General features: G+C 50.3%; 1 protein-coding gene across 1 annotated transcript in view; it reads left to right on the forward strand.

Annotated features, from left to right (window-relative positions):
- Positions 1–1,823: 1,823 nt before the first annotated feature.
- The window catches only part of LOC144155162 (transmembrane protein 64), a 72,137-nt gene continuing 53,543 nt past the window's right edge, over positions 1,824–20,417 (forward strand). The window contains exon 1 of the mRNA XM_077686443.1: positions 1,824–2,633. Within this exon, the coding sequence (XP_077542569.1) occupies positions 2,043–2,633 (591 nt within the window). The 5' untranslated portion in view covers positions 1,824–2,042. The remainder of the gene's footprint in view (positions 2,634–20,417) is intronic.

Genomic DNA, 20,417 nt, shown 5'->3' on the forward strand with positions numbered 1-20,417 from the left:
ATATATATATATATATATATATATATATATATATATATATATATATATATATATATATATATATAAATATATATATATATATATATATATATATATATATATATATATATATATATCACCCGAGAAAGTGGTGGGGAAACAGCCCCGCCGGTAGCGTAGTGGTCATCGCACCAGACCGGTATTCTGGAGGTCGTGGGTTCGGATCCCACCCGGCGGGCATTTTTTCACCACTTTCTTTCTGTCTCACAAAAATCTTCATCTGTTTCTATGACCTACCGCATTCTCCCCTTTGCTTTTCAAGGTTTTCTTGACTGCCAACCCTTATATATATATTCAATTCAATTCAATTCGATTTATTCAACATGTACCTGGATTGAGGTGAACCCATCCCACCGAGTGACGGCTCAACCACCACCGTCTGCTCTATTAAATGTTTCTTCTCTCTCTCTCTCAACGATGTTTGGAGCACAGGCAAAAAGCCAATAAAGGCTTGACAGGGCCTGCGCCCCAATTCATGGCAAAATGCACGGTCAAAAGAACAACACTACCCTGTGTTGCGAAAACAAGGATAACTGCACGGTCCGTCTCGACCACAAACAACACGAGTAGATAATCATACATACAGTGCGTAAACACATGTCAGGGTGCAACTGTAGTGTAGAAGTGAGCAGTATAAATAAGATGCAATCGGACTAAAAACAACATAAAAGTACCAGCAAATAAGCATAAAAACACACGCACAACGAAAAGAATGACAAGGCATAAATATAAGATATCATCATCAGCAGCAGCAGCAACAGCAGCCTATCTACGCCCATTGCAGGGCAAAGGCCTCTCCCATTCTTCTCCAATTACCTCGGTCCTGTGCCAACTGTGACCAGTTAAGATTAATATAAGATATATATATAAGATAAAATAAGTATATATATATATATATATATATATATATATATATATATATATATATGTGTGTGTGTGTGTGTGTGTGTGTGTGTGTGTGTGTGTGTGTGTGTGTGTGTGTGTGTGTGTGTGTGTGTGTGTGTGTGTGTGTGTGTGTGTGTGTGTGTGTGTGTGTGTGTGTGTGTGTGTGTGTGTGTGTGTGTGTGTGTGTGTGTGTGTGTGTGTGTGCGTGCGTGTGTGTGGAGTTTTTCAGCGCCCTAATTAACCAAACTGTGCCTGAAGTCCATCCATGAAAAAGTCAGGAGCGGGAAACGATTCAATAAGAGACAGGATAGAAAATTAGGCATTGTTGGGTCTGCTGTCTCGATGGGTACTCAAGACCATTGGACATTCAGGCATGATTCAATTTTTCGTCACATTTAATATTGAGACTGTTGTGCACTCAGGGCCTCTTGGATCTTCAGTCCCTCATGCACGTTGGATATTACATACTCGATTGGATCTTTGCCCGCGTTAGACATTTTTACCTCGACAATCATGTCACCATGAATATTAAGGCTAGTTGAATATTAACTCTTCTTTGTTATTTACATTGCAAACACATACATTACTGATAGTAAGAGGAGGGGAGGTGTCTTGCTTCCCCACGTTTTTCGTCGGCTCCCGCTCCTAGAACGGCGTGCCGGTTGATCCAGGAGGAACGGCGTGCGCGGAGGCTGTTTTTACATCAGTAAAACAGCCTCAATGAGGTTTTCAACCGTTAGAGGCCTTCCACCTCGCAGCCTGCAGAATGGATAGCACACACACGCGGCCAGCCCAGCTCCCTCGCCCTCCGACCAGACATCGTCTGCTTTCAGCCTGCGCTGGGCGCCTGGAGATGGCGCTGGCACCGAGGAAGAGAGCGAGCGGAAGAGGCTGGAAGGGAAATGGCACGGCGGATCGAGAGCAGAGCGTCGGCGGTTTGTTGTGTATTGGCGCCTGCGTGCGGTCGCCGTCGGTGACCTCCTGACAGTTTGCGAGCATGCCGCAGCACCTGCGCTGCAGCCCGTGTGCTCGCTGAGCACCGAGTGCGCCCAGCTGTCAAGGAGGCTGCTCACGCAAGCCGGACAGGCCAGCGGCCCGCACATGGGACAGGCGAGCCGATGGTTTCCTCCGCGCACGGTCGTCTGCTATCTCTCCGTGGCTGCGCGCCGGACGGAGAGAACGATGTCCCGCCCTGCACCATCGTCACCGTCGAGCATCGGGCGCAGCCGGCCGGCGGAGCGAAGTCGTCGGTCAAGTACGACCGGGCCTGGCTCCTCAGGGCCCTGACCACGATCGCCGTGCTCGCGGGCCTCGCGCTCACGCTGCTGTGGGGCAAGCAGTACGTGCGCGGATGCCTCGTCTGGCTGGACAGCCAGGATCGCGAGACGGTGTGCCTGGTGTTCGTGCTCATGTACACCTTGGTGGCCTTCCCGCTCACCTGGGGCTACATACTGCTCAACTTTGCCTGCGGCTACCACTTCGGCCTCGTCCTGGGCCTCGCGGTCACTGCCGGGGCCGCGTCTGTCGGCATCTCGGTGGCGCACACGGTCATGAAGCGCTTCTTCCTGGGCTTCATCATGGCTCGGATGCTGTCCAGCGAAGTGGTCCGCTCCACTTTGGCGCTCCTGGACACGGGCCACGCCTTCAAGGTTGTCATCATCTCCAGGCTCACGCCCATCCCGTTCGGCCTGCAAAACGCCATGTTCGCGGTGAGTCCGAGCAGCTGTTTTCGGCCCTCCAAGCCCCTGGGTGAAAGTAATTGATGTAATGAGTCTCGGATTCATGCTGCAGCAGGTATTCCGTTCGTGGCAATGCCGAAGACCTCTCGAACAGCATACCTGCACGGCATAAGTTCTGCCGAAAACTCGAATCTTTCACAGCTTTTGGCTCAGTGGGGCATGCTTGCGGATCATCTGTCCGCCGTGCGCACGTGTTCGGGCGGAAATTATTTCAGAACTCGACGAAGGAGAAAGTTTCAGTCTCCGTCATGGTCGCGGCCTGAATTTTATGCGCCCAGTAACTCGATAATATCCACTATAATGCACTAGACGAGTAAACCTAGTGAGGGGTGGGGGTCCGAAGCGCGCGTTGCGTGCAGCCCTCAGTATTTTATATAAGGACCGGTACAAGGGGGAAAACCGAGGCTTATGCTCGAAGAAAAAGTTAATACACAGGACTGTACCAATTTAAAGGAGCATGGCTGTTACGATGACTATCAGAAGCGGAATTCGTCTCAAAGCATACATTACCGCAGCGGTATTGCTTGAGGGAAAAGTTGTTTATTGGCTCTACGCTTCAGTTTCCAATCGCTCCTAGCTAGCGGGAAGGTATCCGTAAGATGACAGAATTTTGCTCATGAACGCCAACGCAACTGTCAGATATCGGCGTTTGAGAAACTTTTCTTTTTCCTTTTTTTTTTCCGCTCACAAGCTCCGCATGGTACCAAACAAGTGTACATCCGAAAATTGAATACGTTAGCACTGATCTAGAGAAATGGCCGAATTCTTTAGCCTCTGCAAGCGATAGCTGTGCGACCTGCAACTTTGTGATCCATGCATGGCCTACATTCGATCGGTTCTTAAAATATTAGACCCTCAATTTTTATATTTTCCCCCAGGTGAGGTCGTTACCGCGGGGGAAACAGATATGCAAGGTGCGCGTTTTGTGCCGTGGGTATACGCGAGTCCACAAAACCTCGTCACGCTCACCCTAGAACCTTCGACCTCTCTTCCTCTTAATTTATGGTCACATGGAGCGTTTATAGCGTGCATTCCGAGCGAAATAGCGGTCAGGATCCGTAAGCGTGGAGATCTAGCGACAAAAGCCACCTGCAGCGGACGTCTCCATCGCGTTTTAATCGCTGCTTGGAATGGACAACTACGGCACGTGTCTTGTACCGGGGAATTTTACGAAATTTAAGGTGGTCTTCATTAGCGAACTACGCTTTCAATGAAAATTTTCGAGTAGGAGTGAATACGTAATTTTTGTTGAATCAGGATGACTCATATTGGCTTAAGGTGGTAGGTAAAAAAAAACGAGCTAAAAGAAGAACTATCCGCCATGTAATATACAATAAATACCAGGAACTATAATGGTTAATTTCAAAATGCAAGTAATTTTTGCATTCCTTAACCGTGCACACGACGAGCCTCACTTCAGCAGTTCAATTGTAACGAACTTCCATAATAGGTTTTAACGCCCCAATATTTTTCCTCCATCATGCTACGTATCTCGTATTTCGCTTCGAAAACATTTTTCTAGCTGCCCCATTTAATTGAGTGGACATTCAACTCCACCGCGTGACAGTTGTTCGATGTCAAAGTGAGCCATGCCAGCGTCAGCTTAAAGAGGTTTATTGCCGAGGTTTAGTTCGTTGGTCGTTCCGGGGTCGCATCCCTTTTTGACGCACAACACGCGGCCTGTCGTACGATAGTGGAAGCACACACGTGTAATTATCGGAGCTTGTCCTTCTAAAGGATGTATATGTTTAAAAGCGCCCCACCTTTCTTGCGAGGGATGTCGAGTGCATGAGAAGCGACTCGGCATCTTCGGCCGCTGACTCGTGCGCGTAGCAGGCGGAGGGAACGCGGTAAGAGGAAGAGACAGCGTGTTCTCATTACAGCGCCATAACATATGCACTCGAGCCGATAACAACTTGTCGAATGCTCGTGGCGTCGCAGTATGGGATCACTGTTTTGCAAGCACTGTGGCGTGGGTGCGAATGTAATTTCCACGACTTCCTCGTTAAACTTATCCGCTGTAAATGTGCACGTCCGCTCGAGTGCGCCGAGGCACGCACAAACGTTGAAGATTAGCTCCAATGTGGGCCTTACGTGCTTGAAACGGAATATTCATGTGTTGTCATTATCATTGTCATTATCAGCCACGAGAGGTGAGAAATGTCGACACATCGACCAATCACGTTCGCTTGTCACGCGCAAAAATGCGACATACATATAGGTATACGGACCAGTCTTACACCACCAAGCGCCCTGGGCGAATTTCTGTGTTCGCCCCTTTTTTTCTGTAGGCTCGTGTTTATACATAGGCATTCGACTTTACATTGTACGTAAACATCCGAATATGTGAACATTTTGTCAACCAAGAACCGCTTTCCAAACCAACGGTGTAATCACTGCGCGCTTCGAGAGGCTTTGTGGTTGTTACAATGTCCCTTGTTTTGCATTTCATGTTTTTGTTCGCAACATTAGCTTGAAAAACAATGAAAAAGAAAACTTCATCTGTTTTGTAAGTGTTCGAAATTCATGTCGGACGCCAGGGTCTGCCTGCTACGATTCAGTTCATGCAAGGAAGGCGCCAAGAAATTCAATCGCGTGGTAGTGGACTGGATTAAATGTGCTCATCTGCGGCAAAGTTAAGCTTTCCCTCGGTATTCTAACGTTTTTGACTCTCTGTGACGTCCCAAATTCTCTCAGCGCTGCAGGCAATGAAAACGGGATTGCGGCTTTTGCCTCATTTGGGCTGTCGTCACCATCAGCCTGTTCGGGGTTGTTGGAGCCTGCAGCATGCTTCGACAGTGGAGCACCCAAACTCTTCAGAGTTTTGTTGCAATGTCTTACTCTCCAGGGCCTATAAATATTGTCCCACTGTCGCGTTCTTCTCGGGGGTGTTCGTCCCTCGGATGCGGGGCCCTGCAGGTTTACTTTTCTGACATAGTTTTTCACGGCATCTGCGGTCTTCCTGGATTCTCAACATTACATTATCGTTTTCTTTTGTAGTACCCGGTCAGTTTCTTGCAGGAAAGCGGCATCTTTCTGAAAACAAAGAAAATATAAACGTTACGTACTGCATATTCGTGTTTGAGGTCAGAAGACGTTTCTTGTGCCGCTTCGGCATAGATTTGGCTTGGAGTGGCGTAAAACACGCATAGTTTTACTTTCTGCTTGCCAGCTTCACGTGGTGCTACTCAGCCAATCGACGGCTTGCACTGTCGGCAGTGCTCTGGCTTAGGTTGAAACGAAACGTACAACGCACCGCCCATTCCTTCCACGAGCACGAAGGGCACACGGCTCAGTGAAGCGATAAAATATCTACGAAATACAGGTAAGGAGTGGAGGCCAGCTGTCCGTACGCGGAGATCGACACGCGAAGCTTCGTCTCTCCTAAAAACTTGGCGGCGCACTTTAGACGTAAAGAACCATTTCCAGAGGGTGTACCCCATGATACGTCGACGCGCAGAGCCTTTATCGGCGCAAGTTCAAATCAGCCAACAGCACGCTCACCCAGCACATCAGACGACTTCCCCGCGACTTCAACGCTGCTCGTAGTGTTCTCTGGCATCACTCCGCGGGCAATGGACCCGTATATTAAAAATTCTCCGGACATAAACCACACTCATACCAAATAGCGATGCGTTCTCATTCGCCACTATTGTTTATGCACTCTTTTATGCCGCTCAATTTGTCGAACCGGCGTTTTCTGGCCAATATTTCACCTCGTGTGTCGTACCTGTCATATATTTATGCGTTCTGACACTCTTGTTGGCGCTGTTCCGAAACGGTGCCGACTGGGCGGCGAAGGGCTACACGGGCAAAGAAGAGGGACGAGGAAAGCGGGCCTCGTCGGGCCGCTACTCACAGGTTTACTATACCACCAGCTCATTCCGAAAACGAACAACGATCTAGGTCGTCTCGGGCCCTTTGTTCGGTTAAATCAGAAATGTAAAAAAATCCAGAGAGCCACTTGAGACTGTTTACGCGGTGGAACGCGAAGGCATTTCTCGGGTGCCGCTGAAGTGCGCTGTATGATCCATTACGCACGCTCACAGACCACCCTCGTCTCCAGTGGCCAGAAGGTCGGCCCCCGCCACGCGCTCCCCCTGACCCAGCCGTTAATGAATCTCTCTCTCTCTCTCTCTCTCTCTCTCTCTCTCTCTCTCTCTCTCTCTCTCTCTCTCTCTCTCTCTCTCTCTCTCTCTCTCTCTCTCTCTCACACACACACACACACACACACACACAAACACACACACACACCCACGCACGCACGTGGCGCAATTTGGCGCGATTTGTGCCAAGCTGCGTATGTGGGCTGATTTCCATTGAGTAAATCAAATAGTTTGAAACGAAAACTGGCTACACTGGAGTTCGTGGGGAACCAAACCCGGGTCTCCTGCGGTGTAGCAGGATCCAAGTGCGTTACCTGCGGCGGAACAAGGGCTAGCGTATAGAGCGGACGGCGCTGACGTCATATTGCGTGGCAGAAGCAAGTGACGGAACGTGGAGAGAGCACCCAGTCAAGAAGAACGCTGATTCTGGGGAAGAAGTGCTCGCATCACAAAAAAAGAACGGCGTGCTATCCCCCGCCTTCTCAATTCGCACGCACGCGCTCGAGCGAATTGAGGAGGCGGGGGACAGCACGTCCTTCTTTTTTTGTGATGCGAGCACTTCTTCCCCAGAATCAGCGTTCTTTTTGACTGAGTGCTCTCTCCACGTTCCGTCACTTGCTTCTGCCACGCAATATGACGTCAGCGTCGTCCGATCTATACGCTAGCCCTTGTTCCGCCGCAGGTAACGCACTTGGATCCTGCTACACCGCAGGAGACCCGGGTTTAATTTTTGGTTCCCCACGAACTCCAGTGTAGCCAGTTTTCGTTTCAAACTAATTGATTTACTCAATGGAAATCAGCCCACACACGCAGCTTGGCGCAAATTGCGCCATTTTTTATGTTTTTACGCTTTACAGCTGCGGCGGCCTTCTGTACCGGACAACAGCGCCGCTTTTTCGCACAGTGGGGATTTAATGCTTTCATATTAAAAATCGCATAGGTGGGAAGGGACCCCTCCCTCGACGGCGCCTTGTGCAACCGCTCAGACACGCTAAGACGGGCCCTGTTACAGCGCTAAGGCGTTCATAGTTGATGCGGACTGCGTGTTCAAGTGCAGATGCGTACCGCGACTCGTACGTGCACTTTCGTGCTCACAGGTCGACAGTGAGTGTGGCGCTTATTTATGGCCAGTTCCTAACCGGCCACTTACTAAAGTTATTAGCCCTGGCATGGCTACCTAACTGTGACTAACGCAGGTCAGAGCTCACAATAGTCCTGACTTACCGAAACTGTACCGAAACTTCTCTCGTTTCGTTTCCGCTTCCTGTCCCGTCGTCTGCTTCACATCCGCTCTAATCGACGTGCTTGCCAGCTCGTGGTTCTGCGTGTGTCGTCTGCACAAGAGCTTAAACTAAATTTTGTCTGCCGGAAGACACCGAGAGCCTGTCAGAAAACGCTTCCGGCCAACGTGGCGAATTCACGAAGTCTAGAATGGGGCCCGTGGCCGCGAATATCCCTTGGTGCGTACTTCGCGACGTGTGTATCGACCCGCTCCTCCTCACTTAGTCGGGTGAGGTCCCGCTTTTCGTCATACTCAGCAGCTGGGGAGAAGGAGAAGCTGCGACAATCGTCTCGCTTGAAGAGCGGCATAACGACCCTTCTCCTCAGGGACAGTTTGGATGGCCCGTCCAACAGGAAGGAGAATCCCTCTCCTTGAAAGCAGCCTGAGCAGGCGCTCATCTCATCACCTGTACCTTATGTTCTTTCCAATCCCTGCAAGGAAGCACTCTTGTCGTGGCCACGCTCTCTCTCTCTCTCTCTCTCTCTCTCTCTCTCTCTCTCTCTCTCTCTCTCTCTCTCTCTCTCTCTCTCTCTCTCTCTCTCTCTCTCTCTCTCTCTCTCTCTCTCTCTCTCACGTCGCAACCAGCTAAAACAACTCGCGTAGCCAGGATACCATTGCGGGATGGCTTCTTCATCATTTCGTTTTGCATTCACGGCCGAACAACACGACGGCGGACGAAGCACGCGGAAGAAAGCACAGACACACGCACACTAGCGCTGACCTACAACTGGATTTTATTTTGGAAACAGCGCAAGCTAGCTTCCCTTCCTTCTGTGTCTGGCTAGCCTTTCTTCCGTGTTGCGTCGTTGCCACGCTGTTCACATCGCCACGAACGCACAAGTCGACCGACAAGCTTCCACTTTAAATTCACGCGCATTGCAGGCGTTCGCAGTTGAAGGAAATGAGGTACCTAAGTAGCCTACTCCAGCACGACGCCAGCACATAAATGAAACCGGCACTCTCACTCTTGCATGCCGCGCACACGTAATAATTCCGCTCGGCATATAACACAAGGCACTAATGCACACCGCGGAGTGGCTCAGCGACTGAGGCTTCGGACTGCTGAGCACGAAGTCGCTGGTTTCACATCCTGCGACGCGTGCAGCTTGTAATTACGGCTGCGGCGAAGTGAAAAAGAGAGAGAAAAAGGAAACCGTGTGTACTAGATATCGGCGTATGGTACAGAGCTTGAGGCGGCCGAAATTAACCTGTAGACCTGCACTAAGAACAACCTGTTATGTGCAGCCGTAGCCCCACCGCGTTGAACGTATATAAGCTTAAACTTAGCTCAGACATCTCGCAGTACACTGCAGTGCTCTGTAAAAGTGAGTTCAAAACTAAATACGACGAAGAAGCAGAGCCGAAAATCAACGAACACACGAATAGCCGCGCACGTTAAAATAAGGCAGAACGAATACTGTCGGTCATCGTGTGGAGCAACAACCAGTAGTATTATTTTTTTCGCTACAGTGCTAAAGCAGTTTAACTCGATCAAACAACTTCTAGTTTTTTGTTTGAGCGCTGTGGGTGCATGAGTTGCAGACCACATTCGATGCAGTTGTTTATGACAGGCCACTTCTCGCACAACTTTTTCTATAGCGTTGCAAGGACGGGGCGTCAGTTGGATACATGCCCCGCGCAGAGAGGGTCGAGGGCTATGCTGCTCCGCGATATATCTTTACAACGTCCAAAGGACGCAGCTTCGGTTCCGGCCGCGACGGCCGTTTTACTGATGGAAGCGAAAAAACAAAACGCCCCTGTGTCGAGATTTCGGGCGCCCTTTAACCCCATGTGGCTAAATTAATATGTACCGTCCACTTCGGCGCGCCTCTCAGTGCAGTGTATCTTCGGCGCATAAAAAACCTCCAAATTTTTTTTTTTAAACGCTATGAAAAGAGCGGTGTAAGAGGTAACATTTTGCAAACGACTGTATCGGGTCCTTTCAATGTGGTGTGTAATTGCCAAATTGGCATTGACACCGTTTAAACCAGTGTTTGAGAAGTCACTGCATTAAACCTGAATAAATCTTCTGTTAACGAACTGACTGATCGCTGCTACACATTAGTATCTGCAACACCCGGCACTAAACACACACACCCACACACGAAAGCACGCACGCACGCACGCACGCGCTCTCACACACACACACGAGTGAGAGAGAGGGAGAGAGAAAGGAGGGAGGGAGAGACAGAGCATGCTATTCCAAGACGGCGCACTTTAAATACGACGCTTCTTTAAGAGTGTGAACGCGTGCATACAGCATGCAATGTATACCTATACGGCAGAATTGATTTAGCCACCCTTGCGCACGGGGTACGCAAAGGTGGGCCCCGTTACACGCGCAGCACGCTCCGTTGGATGCGGTAAATGTTTGTTGGGGCGCGTCCCGGCGAGACAGGCCCACGGTTGATTAAAGTGCATCGTGTAGTACTGATGTCGCATTACATGGCCTGCGGTGTGAGGTCGGAAGTTGTGCGGTGGTCGAGCGTCTGCTTCGCGCGGAAGCTCGGGACAGAACAACCGTGTGCGAGCTGTGGTTGCGTAGGAGCGAACCTGTTGCGCCACCACACGCGCCGAACAGGTGGCGGTCGCCCGTTTCCCCCGCTAGCCGTCCGGCTGGCCGCTTCCGGCCCGCGCTCTGTGCGCGGCCCTGTTTTCGCACGCAACACGCCCGGCGCGTGACCCGCACGTCCCCGCAGCTTCCGTGACCCGCTTCGCGGTCGTCGCTGCGATGGATACCGCCCCGCCGTGAGACCATTTGCGCCGACACTGCAGCAGCAGCAGGAGGAAGTCAATCGAGGCGGGAAACCGCGACCGCTGCAGATTTTTGGGGGCAGCCGCCACCGCAGCCCGCTTCCAAGGGTCCTCGCCAAATCTGCATTGGGTGGCCGAAATCTGCACGCAGACGCGCTCAGCTGCGCCTTACGTGGCAGGAATGCGTGGCACGCGCGAAAAGTGTCGCTCGAAGGCCGCGCTTGACACCCGCTCGGTGGCCATAGCGCCTGTCACGCGTCGCTCATGCCCGGTCTTCGTGCGCGCTCGAGTATCCCGCTGCATCCTGCACCCTTTCTCAAAATCTGCGTGCCCCGATTTGCCCCCCTCCCACGAGGTCGAAAGTTCCATTTCCTGTCGCAGTGATTGGGCGCGCAAATGGGAACGCAGAGGGCCGGTACGTACGAGAAAAGGTCCCCATGAAATCGAACTATCGTCCGCTACGGTGCACCTTACACGGCAGCTGTGTCTTCTGTGCGTTAACCCTGAATATTATTTTGATTTGTGTTTAAGGGGAGAAAATCCCTCCGTCGAACTCTGTTGCCCCGAATGAAAAGCCTAACTGCGTCACTGGAGCTTACCTTGATCAAGATCATTGTCCACTGACATCAGGTGCAGTGGCGCGAGTACACAGGACTATGAGCCTTCCTTTAATTTGAGAAAAGTCTTATACAAGGTCGATCGTTGGATGCGAGGTCAAGCGTTCGGTGGGGTCAAACAAAATTTCCGTGTGTGGGCTTTCGGCGAGCGTCCAAAATTCGAATTCTAGGGGTTTGACGCGCCGGAGCTCCACCTGGGCTATTAGGCGCGCAGTGGTGGAGGGGTCCGGATTGCTTTTGAACACCTGGGGACCTTCGGCGTGCGCCGAAACCTCGACACTCCGGCATTTTTCGCTTTTCGTCTCCATCTGGAAGAGCAGCCACCGCGGCCGGGATCAAACCTGCGTCCTTGGGCTCAGCAGCACAACGCCTCAGTCATTGCGGCATCGCGGCGAGCAGGGAGCAAAGTAGACTCGCCTAGGCCCGTGCATATTACCTGGCTCAAAAAATATCGTCTGCGCTACTACATTGCGCAGTGAAGGCTTGGCTTTTTTTCTGTGCGAGGTCTCACTGCGCAGATCAAATTTTTTTAGTCAAATCACGGGCTGTCATATTTTCTCCCTCTGACGCAGCGATTGGCCATTTACGTGCATTGTGGTGAAGCAAACCCGTCGCAAGAGCCGCCTGTTTCATGAACTACTTCGTTCCTCCTCCCGTGTGTTACTTTTACTTCGAAGTTCCATTTCGTTTTTTAGAGCGAGGTGCATTGTGCTCGCGAAGCCATGCGTATGTGGAATCCGCTTCACGGTTGTTAAGTAGCTTGAAACTGTCTAATTTGAATTCACTCCAAAAGAATCGGTCTGGTTCAGCGACTAATCGCAGAGTCGAATGAAGCAAATTTGACCAGCAACGGGGCTAACTAACGAATTTAACTAACAAATCATATGAGTCGGCTAAAGATAGGGATCTGCGCTGTCACACTCACTCACTCACTCACTCACTCACTCACTCACTCACTCACTCACTCACTCACTCACTCACTCACTCACTCATTATTATGTACATAAGTCATGTTACAAGGTTATAGTATATAAACGGAGGTCGTGAAGTGAAAGACTGCTTCGGGACCTCCTAACAATACGCTTATTATTGAAAGTTATCTGAAGCAGCAACGAAGAAATGTCAAAAGAGATATACAACGAAACATGGGCCAATACAGGCATGTTGTAAACAAAGGGTAAATAAAGTACAAATGCCGCCTTTGACGGAACTGTATACTTTGTACTGAAAAAAAAAACGGAGAAATATTGAGGGATCGTGCAAAGCACGCGCGTACATAAAGGTGAAGTATTACCAGTAATATCAATGGAAAAGGAATGGAAGGTAAATAAAACAAGTATGTTTTAAGGGAATAAATATTTTTACAGCATGTTTAACTGGTGAATTATGTTTTAACGCTTTAGTAGGCTTAAGTAGGAAGTTGGAAATAGTACCGTAATTGATGAAGAGCAGGCAGTTTGTTTGCTGTAATCAGTTCGGAGGTTAGGCAAAACCTCCTACTGATACTGAAAACCTAGTATTATTTTGATTGATAAGACAAGTATAGCCGAGAAAACTACTGAAAGAATGTGGTTATTAGTAACACGAAAAAGTAAAATATTAAAGTTATGTTTAACAAGAATTACAACGAAAATAATGCCGCGATTTCGTAAAGGGGAATTATCGTTAGCATGAAATAAACTAGATGCCATCTGGATATGTGTGTGTGTGGGTGCGTGTGCATGTGTGCGTACATGTGTGTATGTGTGTGCACGTGTGTGTGTGTGTGTGTGTGAGAGAGAGAGAGAGAGAGAGAGAGAGAGAGAGAGAGAGAGAGAGAGAGAGAGAGAGAGAGAGAGAGAGAGAGAGAGAGAGAGAGAGAGACTCTGTATAGTTCGGACTGACGTTTGATGAATAGCAGATAGTCGTTCCAAAGTGCTTCTGATTGCACTCTTCTTTTTTCTTTCTTTTTTTGCCAACACTAAACTAATCTTTCGTCAACTCCTCGTAGCCGCGCTTGGAGAAGGATCCCTGCACCGATTGGAAGTTATCCTTCCGGCACCTTGCCATCCTGATAGCCCGCTCATTTTGAAAACATGAACAACAACAAGCACTGTGTAGAGAATGACAGCGACGACACGTTGCGGTAATTAAAGCACGCCGACACGGGGGCCTTAGACACAGCGGTCTCGCGGTACCGCCCTTGTTGGCGGCCTACTGGAACCTTGTCGATACTTGGGCGGACCGGTTCAGTTGGCCACTGCGTTGAATTTTGTGGGTGGCCTGTCGCGTGGACCTGTGTAGCCCCGGGGCGTGGATAGGTGATTTTTGTGAGTGTTTTCGCGCCTCCGCTCATTCGGAATCCCTGACGGTGCGGTTGCGTTGCGCTGTTCCGTTGCGAATTGTTTCGAGCCAGTGTTGAACGTTGCGTACTCTTCAGAACAGCTACAAGCTCCCCGACACGCTGGCCCGCCGACACTCCGCAAGTGCCGTTACGCAGGAGAGCGCTGCCCCGTGAAGTGCGAATTGTGGCGAGCAGCTGGAAATGACCCTGGCGAGGGAGACATAAACACTGGCAGTGAGGCTCTGGCGCAATGACTCGGAGGATTCCATCCAGGAAAGCCCCGCTGGAGAGAGCGGCAACCGCGTGCCTGGGCGTCTGCTGGGGCGAGCTTCCGGGTGTCCTCGGCGTCCCCGAGTTCAGAGGGTCGCCGGGGACCGGTTTCTGCGCAACAGACAGGGCTGGGCCCGCACGCTGTTTCCCAAAAACGACCCGCGATGCTCCGGTAACCTTTGGCAGCGGCCACTGCTCCTCCTCCTCCTCCCCGCGGCCCCACTTTGCGTCGTGCGTGCTCCAAGGTCGTCCGTCGCTGATCCCGCCACTGGGCCAGTGATAACGCAGCGGCGTGTCTCTTGAGCCAACTGCGCCGTGGGCGCTTCGGGTTGGACTGCGTGCAAGCGGTGCTGTGTCACCGCCAGCTTGCGCCGCCGCAGCTCACCACCATCTGTCATTTCATTCGCTCCCCGAAACAATAAAAAATAATAATAAGCGAGTGTGCAACTGCACCGCAACATATGGATGCTTGTACTGCTCTGCATGATTTAGTTGCGTACGAAGGGAACGGGACTTCCCGTACGATGCTGATTGCGGTACTTGGCGCCTGACTACTGGGTGAAAATAGGAAGTAACTTTGATTTGCCGGACTGCTCTCTACATGACAAATTACCACGTCGAGTGGATAGTATTTGACGGTGGACGAGTGCGATGTGCCGTTGCGGTATGCAGCAAGTAATGCTTGCCTTGCGTAATACCGGAGCGGCAACCACTTTGTTCGGCTCAAGTCGTGTATTGGGCCTTGTCATTGATCCACCTTGCACGGCTAACCGCAGTAATTAGTCATTCGGGTGCGCTGCGGTGAAGCCGGCCTACGGATGTCTCTAAGAGCGTCGCAACCTGCCGATCGGGGATTACTTTCGCGCTTACGTGACGACCACCTTATCACTGCATGCCGCTCCATAGCCTACCTGCGCAATCTGTATTGAGAAGCGTCGTCTCTCAGTTTCGTCAATTTGACCCTGGTAGAAACAGAAGATGGTGTTACGAGGGCCTCCGTGTGGTTAGGTGGTGTGTTCAGTGACATCCAAGCACGAAATTGGGGTTGCGGCGGAGCTACCGTTAAGGACGCAGTTTGCGATGACGACGACAGCTGGATTGTCGTGCATAGGATGCGAAACTCGGGTTACCTGGTTTACAATTTCTTGTTTCAAGTTTATTAGGCAGTAGCATTAAAGCATTACAAATTGGTAACTACACATGTTACACAACGAGGTCCCCATATTGAAGACATTCTGGTGTACCTCCCGTACAAAGTAAGCGAAATCAGACAGTGGTTGCTGATGGAATCGAACATACATAAGAACTCATTATGGCACGTTAAGAAATAAGCAGTAACTCTCAGGAGCTGTCTTTTCAGCAACGAAATAGATTATTCAAGACTCAGTGAATGACCGCAGAAAAATGTACGTATGAAATGGAAAGCCATGATCAAAGATCAAAAAGAATTCTACAAACAACCTGGACCAGCACAACGTAATTGTCTTCGAAATATCTGTTGACTTGATTTTGAATTGAGTGCATCCTAAGGGATGACTGCAGGTCATGTTGTATTCAGTTCCACGTGCAAGTCACGTTCGAAAGTAATTAGGAATTTTCCGTAGTTGGTTCGTATTTTAGGCGGGAGATCTTAGGCTCATACCCGCTTATGCAACATGCACTTGCGGGGGTTGACCAAGAATTAATAAGGGCTTAGCGCACCATGATAGGAATGCCGGCCTCCTCCAGTCCGAACTTTTACGACATGAATTGTATGAACAACTTCTTGTCAGGTTTGTAGAAACCCACATTGAAATCACCGGTGAAAAAACAGCCCCTGGCTTATACCCACTTAAGCTCCATTGTGGATTGGCCAAGAATTAATACAAGCTCCACGCACTGTCATACTATTCTAACATGAACTGGGTGAACCACTTGTCTGAAATAAAGACACCCACATTTAGTTCACCTATACGAGTATCACCGGAGTACCCACCGCGGTGGCTCAGTGGCTAAGGTGTTGCGCTGCTGAGCACGAGGTCGCGGGTTCGATTCCCGGCCGCGGTGGTCGCTTTTCTGATGTAGGCGAAGAGCAAAAATGCCCGTGTGTACAAGATTTCGGCGCACGTTAAAGATCCCCAGGTGGTCAAAATTAATCCGGAGCCCTCCACTACGGCGCGCCTCACCGCCTGCGTTGCGTCGGCGCGTTAAACCCTACAATCAATCAAATCAGTATCACCGGAGTGGGTTGGTCACATTTCATCCAGGCAAAGTGGGTGCAATCGAAGTTCTAGATGTCAGCTTTGGGTGTGTTTGGTGATAGGTGTAAGGTAAGGACTAAGATTCCGTACTTTTGTCTGGACACCACACGCATCCCTACAGTACAGTTCTGTCCCCTCTGAAGTACTTGGGAGTCGAGGGCTTTTGGTGTTCCTATTGCAGCTTCGCTGCCCGTCCAACTTTACGGGGTGAGAGAGCTCCTCAATTCTTTTCCATGGTTCGTGTGGTAGCAAATGTCTGGAGCTGTCGATTCTGTGTTAGGGGTGAGAACCGCGTAGAGTAATAGAAACGAATTTGTGTTAAGAAAATATTTCTGCATCGCAACACTTTCGGCGTCATTTCAGTATTATGTTATAAACCGTTGTTATTAAGAGGAATGAATAAATTTATTTAAACGGGGAAGGTCGAACACCTCGTGGGGCGGGATGGTACAGTAAAGATATTTTCACCGTTCAAAGACGCTGAAGGCAAAAGCGGCTCAGTTTTCCCGACAAGCGATTATCGCCAAGTCGAACACAGCACCCGGATTGCGTGGGCTTCGGCGATAGCGGTTGCCCGAGTGTCTGGTACTGTTCCGGGGAGTTTGACCTTGACGGCACTGCAGCACACGGCCCTAAACAAGCTCTGTGCTGTGCACACATTGTGACAGTAGCGCGTGTGTCATATTGACAACCGCGACAGCGTGCGTCACTGCCGGAGTTGACACCACTGCGGTAAACACGCAACTCGGGTGGGGCCGGGGTTTGCCGTGTGCGTGCTCTAGCTGGTTACCGCTATCGATCTTGGAGTGCAAAGTGGCACTGCTATGCTATGCAAGAGACGCATTGCCGTGGCAGCCAAGGCCCCCACTTTTCCCCTGCCTTTTTTCAGCGCGTACGGTTTGGCGTACGGTTTGTCGGCGGCAGGCTGTCGCGTAACACACGCGTGCGCAGCGCGGGCGTCACGCCAGCAACGTCCATGCTCAGCAATTGGGACGTGGGGAACCGCTTTGCAGGAAGCTAGTAATGACTGCTTTTGCAGATACAGTTTTTTTTCGTGCACCAGATTATTAACTTTAGTGTAGACGCTGCAAAAACACCTTTTTTAGTGTCATTGTATAGTATACTATACACGCCAAGAGTTGCCGCCCATACAGGTATACGCTTGTTGGCTTTGTTCTGATAGAAGCAGGTCGTAAACGTTACACCTGCACTGAAAGCAAGCTCTCGCCCTGAGTGCAAGGTGAGCGAAACTGTTTGCAGAAAGATCGATGACTTTTCAGCAAGTAGTCGCGAAATGTAATGCGGTGTCTGGTAACCGCTGCGCGGCAATAATGTCGGACCACATGCTCCTTACTGGAGCTCTTTGCCTTTGCCGGCCTTGCGCCGTTAAACCCGAATTCACCGTCACATGTTCCTTACTGGCTAAAGCAGCTAAATCACACTGCCAAAAGCATTTACAGAGTGTGAAGCAGGTAAATACAGGCGTCTAGGCACAACCGAAGGGGTCCGTCTTCGCAAATGCATGCTGACGCAGGCGAATGAGCCGACAAGCGGAGGAAGAGAGCGAAGGCATGCAGATGCGATCTCGGCTGAGATGTATTGAACGCAGGTACACTGTAAGGTGCTCCCAACCCGTCTATGATGATTTGAGAAGGACCTGCAAAATCAGGAGAGATTGGTTTGATTTATTATGAAGTTTAACGCGCCGACGCTACACAGGCGATGAAGCGCGCCGTAGTGGAGGGCTCCGGATTAATTTCGACGTGCCCGTGGGGATCTTTAACGTGCGCCGAAATCTCGGACACACGGGCGTTTTCGCTTTTCGCCTCTATCAAAAATCAGAAGGGATAATACACCACTAACAGCTATCGCTGCTATTATTGTCGTGTGGCGGCGGGACAGAAGGGACAGGAAACGTGGTTGAGAATAATCAGCGATGTATTTACATTATGTATACATAGCGGCTATGAGAGACCCATGCAAGGCCCGCGCCAGCCACTTCGTCGTTGTCGTCATCGTCTTCAGTCATGGCGCTGTCGGGCATTGTCCACATTTCCCCCAGGGCACATATGCACACGGGAATTGTCCCGTGACTGCATTAAAGAAACACCCGCCGCGGTGGCTCAGTGGCTATGGCGTTGTGCTAGCTGCTGAGCACAAGGACGCGGGTTCGATTCTCGGCCGCCGCGGCCGGGAATCGAATGATGGTGCGCAAACCAAATGATGGTGCGCAAACTAGCAACTGGTTTGTTGAAAGCTGTATCGTTATTTATAAGCGACGGTGAGTGTATATTCATTTTGAAAATATATTAAACATATCTTCGTGTGCGTGCGCTCGTGCGCCGTTGGATTTTTCTCAAGTGTCTTACCGCGCTATGTGTGTTAGAAAAGGCTGTGCAATGTATCATAAGTTGTTTTTCCCCACAGCTGTGTGGTAACTAAACCGCACCGTTGAGAAAGCGCATGTCTCTTCTTTTCTTTTTTACGTACCTTAGCAGTGACGTGGTAGATTTGTAATGTTTTTTACCGTTCAGTAAGTGCTGATGCGCAGTGCGCCCATTGTTGTACCTACGCGCAGTGTACCCATTTTTGTACTCATGCTTGTAGAGCGTAGAGAGCGCCCACTTCGTGTAAGAGCCTGACAAGGCTTACAGTATTGCGAAATAAAAATAAATAAGCGCTCTTCGGTGGGGGGGGGAAGGGGGGGGGAGGGGGGGAGGGGAGGGTAGAGGAGGGGAAGAAAGCAGCTGCGTCCTGCATGTGTGTCTGGAAGCGGGGCTGATATCAGAGAAAGTTCGCTATGGAAATTTGCATACATGAAGTAAGGAGAGTGCCTTTTCAACTGTTTGGCAATCCGTGAATTCCGGCGTCAGAAAAAAAAAAAAAACCGAAAGATAAAAAAAATACCGAGCGAACGTGAGCGCGTGCCTCTCGGCCACCGCCCCGCAATGAATGAATGAATGAATGCATAAAATTATTATAGAAAGGATGGCACTCTGGCCTGTCGGGGGAAATAGTGGAAGGGGTTCAGGGTCGATAAAGTTTAAGTTCTATTGACTAGGTAAGCCTCTTTCACGAAGGTCCACAGTCCAAGTAGCACGTCCTTGGCGTTATTCCTTAGATACATGCAGCCAATCCTGCAGAGATGTGACGCCAGGGGGCTTGTGCCTTGCTCGGATTCCATCCAGGGCCCTACATGACCACAGAAAGTGGCTGATTGTCGGTCTATCTTGGTGGCACAGGGAGCACAGAAGCCGGTCTGAGGGAACTTGTGCGCTCTTGTGTTGGCGGTAGTGTTCCCAGCGAGCTAGGATGTCTTCAGTAAGCGCGTAACCCGTGTGGGCCCTTGTAAGAATAATTTGTGCAGCTCGTGGGATGTTGCGGTTTATCGGGAGCTGTAGCTCAGGAGTCGTTGCTCTGAGTTCTTTCTTGCTTTCTTGTCGAAGTGTCTTCCTGCGTTCCTCAGGTGAAGGTTATGTGGAAAAGAAGGCGCTGTAGACTCCGAGGGGTGGTTGAGAATTGTCTCCCTCGCGAGCCTATGGGCCTCCTCATTCCCGGGGTTACCTGTGTGGCCAGGTATCCACTGCACTCGTATATCGATGTTACGGTCACGCTGGACGGTTCCACAGAGTTCTTTTATACGATGAGGCATAGTGTGTCGTCGTGGTAGGGTGCGTAACGCTTTGATGGCTTCGAGGCTATCCGTGAAGATTATAACTCGAGTTGTATTTCGAGCTATAACGTCTGGGATCATGTTAAAAAAACCTAGAAAGTGCCGAGCGCTCGTGAGTGCGTGCCTATCTGGCGTCCGGCTAGCATCCCCGGCGCACCTTCGTCAATCCAAGCATTGGCCAAGATTGGCCAAGATTGGCCAAGATTGGAAAGAAAAACTCCATGCAGCAAAGGAGAAGCAAATCGCTGCAATTGTGGGCTGAAGCCGCCGTGATGGTCGTGAAGATTTTGTACAGCTTCGCTAAATTCAACTCTTACGCGTTAGTGTGAGCTTTCTTCATTTATACTGCTTGGGTTTTGTTGCTCCGCGACATTGTAAATGAAGCCGTGGCTGGAAAGTGCCAGAAAGAATAGGCTATGGTCAAATCACATAAACTACAACCACGTCACCCCTTGCGGCCCTCAGCCGAGCCCCGCCACTCAACAGGCT

Source organism: Haemaphysalis longicornis, unplaced genomic scaffold (assembly GCF_048455015.1).
Source record: "Haemaphysalis longicornis isolate Haplotype H1 unplaced genomic scaffold, Haemaphysalis longicornis Haplotype H1 scaffold_1, whole genome shotgun sequence".
In the NCBI taxonomy this organism is placed as follows: domain Eukaryota; kingdom Metazoa; phylum Arthropoda; class Arachnida; order Ixodida; family Ixodidae; genus Haemaphysalis; species Haemaphysalis longicornis.